The sequence below is a fragment of the Raphanus sativus genome, chromosome 5 (assembly GCF_000801105.2).
Source record: "Raphanus sativus cultivar WK10039 chromosome 5, ASM80110v3, whole genome shotgun sequence".
In the NCBI taxonomy this organism is placed as follows: Eukaryota; Viridiplantae; Streptophyta; class Magnoliopsida; order Brassicales; family Brassicaceae; genus Raphanus; species Raphanus sativus.
In genome coordinates this window covers 24688242-24693947 of record NC_079515.1, presented here as the reverse complement: position 1 = coordinate 24693947, position 5706 = coordinate 24688242, and the positions used below count along the sequence as shown (strand labels likewise).

Below are 5706 nucleotides of genomic sequence, written 5' to 3'. Positions count from 1 at the left end.
GGTCTTGGGTCTTGGGTCTTGGGTCTTGGTGGAGGGCCTCCGGCCCGATAAGAATATTCTTTTTGGACCAAGTTAAGCCAACGTTTTTGACCCATTTAATTCTCAAAAAACAACATGCATTTTATTTTGAAACGACAAGTAGTTTGTCTAGAAAATAAAAACGACATGCAGTTTATCCTCTCTCGAGATATTTAAAAGATAAGAGACCGCGTCGTGAGGAAGAAGTTTCGCAACTCACCTTCCCTCGATCTCCGCGAGATCTTCGCCCACGTACAGCAACGGTTGCGGAAAGTGGCTCGTCTCCAACTCTTTAAATATCGCCTCTCCTCCTTTCTCATTTCTCGCTTTTCCTTTCACATCGAAACCAGCAAATATTCCCTTAGCGTAAGTATTTAGAGAGTGTTTCGTAGAGTATAGTTCGATAGGGCATTCACGAGTGAAGCGTGAATTGTCGCCATGGTTTTATCCTGGGACTCTATATTCGTACAGTCCCGTCTCACTACGGAGCGAATATAAAGAGTTAAGGAAAGAGATATCATATCTCGACTCCATGAACGTTTTCTTATCGGGTTTCATTTCGTCTATTCAATCGTTTCTTTCCTTAACATCTCGCTTTTATTATATCGTTTATTTGATTCGGTTTTCCGGCTTCTACATTCTTATGGGGTATGCTTACTTACTTCTTTCATGTAGCACAAGACTCGACAAATTATTGTAAAACTGGTGCCACAGTAAAGAATAGCATCTTCATTCTGAACAATTCCAATATTTCTAGATTTTTTTCAATCAAACTGCTTGATATTTGTAGAATATATTGTATGCATGTATGATCAATATTAACGTTTTTGTATTTTTTTTTAAATCAGGACTAGTTTAATTCAAATTTCAAATTGCTTAAAACTAAATTCCTTTAGAGAATTCAGAGGTCTTGTTTTTTTTTGGGTATCAAATTCATGTCCTTTTAAAGCATTTTAACTACTTCCACTTGGAGTTGTAGATCATTTCTCCCACGTTTATATTATTTGTAACCGTTTTCCTTCAGTTACTTTTCCTTATCGTTGAATGATACTAGTTCATATAGTGTCTGTTCACATCACAAGTTTTCTCATCATTCTTCTTTTTATTCTTTTAGTTTACAGTTTTTATTTTAATAAATTAAACTCTAAATAAAATGCATACAATGATTATTTAGTGGTACTTTTTTTTGGTAAAATATTTAGTGGTACTTGCCAATCAGAAAACAGGATAATATATAGTACAAGATGGTTTATGCCGCTTAGGAGGAGTGATCACTAACCAAATTTGCAGACTTTTGATGCTAGAGCCGGTTGTAGTGATGATAACCCAACCGGTTATGTCTGTATTTTAACATGATTATACTTGATCTACAAGAAATAAATACGTGATTAGCAGTCACAACAATTGACTGGAATCAGTTACAATACTTGATCCAAAAACCATCTTGTTGTCTTGCATGATCAACCTGTATACATATTTTTCCAAAAAAAAAAAATTGTATACACATGCAACATACAAAGTGTTAACCAAACAGACGTGATTGAATGTTCATCAAGTGGATCTTAAGTGAACTGATTTCACTGCATTTTTAAAAGCAATACAAACAACTAATAATAGCCCAAGTTTAGAACTGCGTTAGGCGTAAATCGGTCGTCCCTCCCGAGACCTAACGAATTAAATTTACTAGGTGATATTAATAACTAATGTAATCGTTAATGATCTTTCCAAAAAATAATAATTGAGGCAGATAAATAATATCAATTATCAGGATAAAAGGAAAAAATATCTGAGATGTATGGTCGATGATGTGTAATGTGTGAGTGATATTTGTTTGGTTTAAATTTAACTGGTGAAACAAGTAAAATGTAAAAAAAAAAAAGCGACATTGAGTGTCAATAAATAGGCACTACTCTCAGTACTCATAATCCCATATCACTCTCACTAGCAGCTTTTAATATAAGATTAACACAACCCTCAAGAGTTAGGTTTCTCTCTATATCTCCCTCTTTGTTAGTACAAGTTTCCTCACGATTTTCCTCTTTCATGTATGTGACTGAGTTCAATCATGTCAAAGACTCATAGGAGACATACTTACATTGTCCTGTAAAATTATTCCCAGTAATGGAGCCTGAGAAATAATATTTCAATGGAAACAATATTTAAAGAGACATTTACTACATTTTTCTATAGTAATATATAAATAGAGTTTTATGTTATTCCGTTTCTTCTGTCTTTCTTTACCCATTAGCCCATCCATTTTGTTGTTAGTTAGTGTGGTTTTGAAAAAAGAGTTCAATCTTTCCAGGTTCTTTGAAGCTAGAAGATGGAAACAATGTCTGAAAAAGTGGGAGCGGTGGGTGGTAACAAGGGCGGACCATTTGACGACGGGGTTTACGATGGTGTGAAGAAAATAACGGTGGGAAAAGACTGGGACTGTGTTTCTTATATCAAGATTGAGTACGAAAAGGATGGAAAATTTGAAACCCGTGAACATGGAACCATTCGTGGAGAACTTCAAGAGGTTATAGATCCTGACTTTGTTATTCTTGAATATGTTACCTTTACCTGCCTTTATTTATTATTTTTTTTTAACTGAAACATTGTACATTTGTTGTTTCTAATGGAAAATGAAATCTAGTTCTCGGTGGATTACCCGAACGAATATATCACATCTGTTGGTGGAAGCTACGAACGCGATTCCAGCTATGGAGCAGTGCTGATCAAATCTTTACGCTTCAAAACCTCACATGGAAGGACCTCTCCGATACTCGGTCATACGACGTTGTTTGGAAACCCAGATGGGAGAGAATTCTTGCTAGAGGGTAAAGATGGTGGAAAGCTTCTTGGTTTCCATGGACGTTCTGGTCAAGCTCTTGATGCCATTGGTCCTCACTTCTTCGCTGTGAAATCTCCTCTTAAGCACTTTAACCGTGAAGGTGGAAACGGAGGGAGTGCTTGGGACGATGGGGCTTTTGACGGTGTTAGAAAAATACTTGTAGGGCGTGGTGGTAAATCTGTGAGTTACGTCAGGTTTGAGTATGCAAAAGGCCAAGGAATGGTGCCACATGTTCATGGGAAGAGACAAGAGGTTCCACAGGAGGTACTAATTGTTGATTTAAAGTTTGCTTAGTTTTGTGGTTATTGAGTTTTTTTTTTCTAATAATATTTTTTTGGTTGCAGTTTGTGGTGGATTACCCTAATGAACATATTACGTCAGTGGAGGGAACCATCGATGGCTATCTTACATCGCTTAGGTTTAAGACATCAAAAGGAAGAACCTCCCCTGCTTTTGGCAATGTGGCTGGTAGGAAATTTGTGTTCGAGGAAAAAGATTTAAAGCTTGTCGGGTTTTGTGGTCGGTCCGGTGATGCTATCGATGCTATTGGTGCACATTTTGCACCTCTTCCACCTCCACCTCCACCTCCAGCTCCAGCTCCAGCTCCGGCTCCTACTCCAGCTCCAGCTCCAGCTCCCACTACCACAACGATGGGACCCCTCGGAGGTAACAAGGGAGACACATTTGACGATGGTATTTTGGACGGCGTGAAGAAAATAACCATCGCCGCAGATGAATACAGCATAACTTATATCAAGATCGAATATGAAAAAAATGGGAAAGCTGAAGTCCGTGAACACGGGACGAACCGTGGAGAGCTAAAAGAGGTCAAAATATATAATTCATATGTTTTTTAAAAAATTTGTTAATTTCCAATTGGTTCACTATTAATCAGTGATGTTTTTAATTTCAAATAAAATACAGTTTTCCGTGCCTTATCCGGCTGAGTACATCACAGCCGTTGGTGGAAGCTACAAGCATATTTTCAGCTATGATACAACGCTTATTACATCGATATACTTCACAACCTCCAAAGGATTTACGTCTCCATTGTTCGGTGAGATGAAGGGAACAGAATTCGAGTTCAAAGGCGAAAATGGTGGAAAGCTTGTTGGATTCCATGGACGTGGTGGCTATGCTATTGATGCCATCGGTGCACATTTTGCTGCATCTACAACCTCTTCTCCATCTTCTCTCATCAAAGTGGAAGCTGTAGGAGGAAAGGGTGAAGATACATTCGATGATGGTGGTGCTTTTGATCATGTAAGAAAAGTTTTTGTTGGTCAAGGCAATTCCGGTGTGGCTTATATCAAGTTTGAATACGAGAAAGACGGTAGAAGAGTGACACACGAGCACGGAAAAGAGACATCCCTAGGAACAGAGGAGTTCGAGGTTGGTCAAGGCGACGACATCACATCTGTGAAAGTTTACTACGATAAACTCTTTGGCTCGAAGACAGAGATAATAACGTCTCTTACGTTCAAGACACTGAAGGGCATCACCTCTCAGCCGTTTGGAATGACCTCAGAGAATTTTTCCTTGCTCGAAGGTGGCAAAATCACCGGTTTTCATGGAAGTTCGACGGACGTTCTTCATTCTCTCGGAGCTTATACAGTGGCTTGTGTCGGGAGCTTATAAGCTATGATGCACGGGGACGGCATATCCTTGACGTCTCCTGTTCCGTGTTTGGTGGGTTTGTGAGTTTTAAGAGGTCATTTGCTTGTGTGTTTTAGAAATGTCTACATTTTATGTGTGTTTGGTCTTTATGAAATAAATCCAATCAATAAGAGTATAACTGGGTTTTCAAGTAATGTATGTGTTCTACATTTTCCGTGTGTTTGTCTTTATGAAATAAATCCAATCAATAAGATTATAACTGGGTTTTCAAATAAAGTATGTGGTTGAAACTGATTTTATTTTTCTGCTACCATCAATCATAACAGATTTATTGGATAACTAGAATACGATGCCTTAGATTTCTTTTCTTTTTGGGTTATTTACTAAATAAAATAATTATGCTATATTAATTTATTAAATTTTTGATTAGTTGGTTTTTTGTTTTCTTTTTGATATATACAGTATTCAGTCATCAGTGAGAACAACAAAAGGAATTTCGTATAACTAATATGGATTTGTTTATGTTATAAATTAATTGGTTATGTTATATATAGGTGTTATATATTGTGTAATTATATAATAATATTTTTAACAGTATATATATATATATATTTCAAAAAAACAGTATTATATTATAACTATATATTTTTGTACATACTGTAGTACGGTTATAATTAATTAAAAATTATAATTAACTATTGCAACATTTTGTATATAACTTATTAATTTGAAATAAACAAATAAATGAACTTATATAATAGTGAGAAAACATGATCATAAAATTTTATAATTTTCATTTAGTTTATTTATACTAGCTATATACTTAATAAATTATAAAGTTATTTATAGTAGTTATATATTTAGTTTAGAAACATTTACATTCAAGGACACTTATCAAGTTATTAATTACACCGTGGGTCAGTTTGTGCTCCTAGCACACTTTCTGCCGAAAAAAGTGAAAAATCCACATGTGAAATTTCGGTTTTGCCCAAAGCCTTAACTATCCATTACACTAAGTAAAAATAATGTAAACTATACTTTCCACGTGCTTTCACCACAGCCTTTGATTTTTTTTTAGTGCAATGATTGAATAAATTACAATTTGATTTATATCTACAAATTTTACAGCCATTGAATTTATTTTTATAGATCTTCAATCGATGTCCTACATTGTGTTTTTTTTTTCATCAACCACTAATTCATTATCTTTCTCTCACCAACCCACATATTCTATC

General features: G+C 35.7%; 1 protein-coding gene across 2 annotated transcripts; it reads left to right on the top strand.

Moving 5' to 3' along the window:
- The first annotated feature begins 1954 nt into the window (after positions 1-1954).
- LOC108820413 (myrosinase-binding protein 2-like) lies at positions 1955-4746 on the top strand. 2 transcript variants are annotated; one of them, XM_056985605.1, is made up of 5 exons: positions 1955-1998; positions 2324-2539; positions 2657-3118; positions 3199-3681; positions 3779-4746. In XM_056985605.1, exons 2-5 carry the CDS (start codon positions 2342-2344, stop codon positions 4490-4492), a joined length of 1857 nt encoding a protein of 618 aa, XP_056841585.1. In that variant the 5' UTR covers positions 1955-1998; positions 2324-2341; the 3' UTR covers positions 4493-4746. The 2 variants fall into 2 exon arrangements, with proteins under 2 accessions (XP_056841585.1, XP_056841584.1); XM_056985604.1 differs by having other exon boundaries at positions 1955-2003.
- The last annotated feature ends 960 nt before the right edge of the window (positions 4747-5706 follow it).

Bases quoted from the DNA above. Each gene is read 5' to 3' on its own strand.
- LOC108820413 (XM_056985605.1), top strand. From the start codon at position 2,342: ATGGAAACAATGTCTGAAAAAGTGGGAGCGGTGGGTGGTAACAAGGGC. The intron at 3,119-3,198 runs GTACTAATTGTT...TTTTGGTTGCAG, and splicing joins GACAAGAGGTTCCACAGGAG to TTTGTGGTGGATTACCCTAA. The intron at 3,682-3,778 runs GTCAAAATATAT...AATAAAATACAG, and splicing joins ACCGTGGAGAGCTAAAAGAG to TTTTCCGTGCCTTATCCGGC.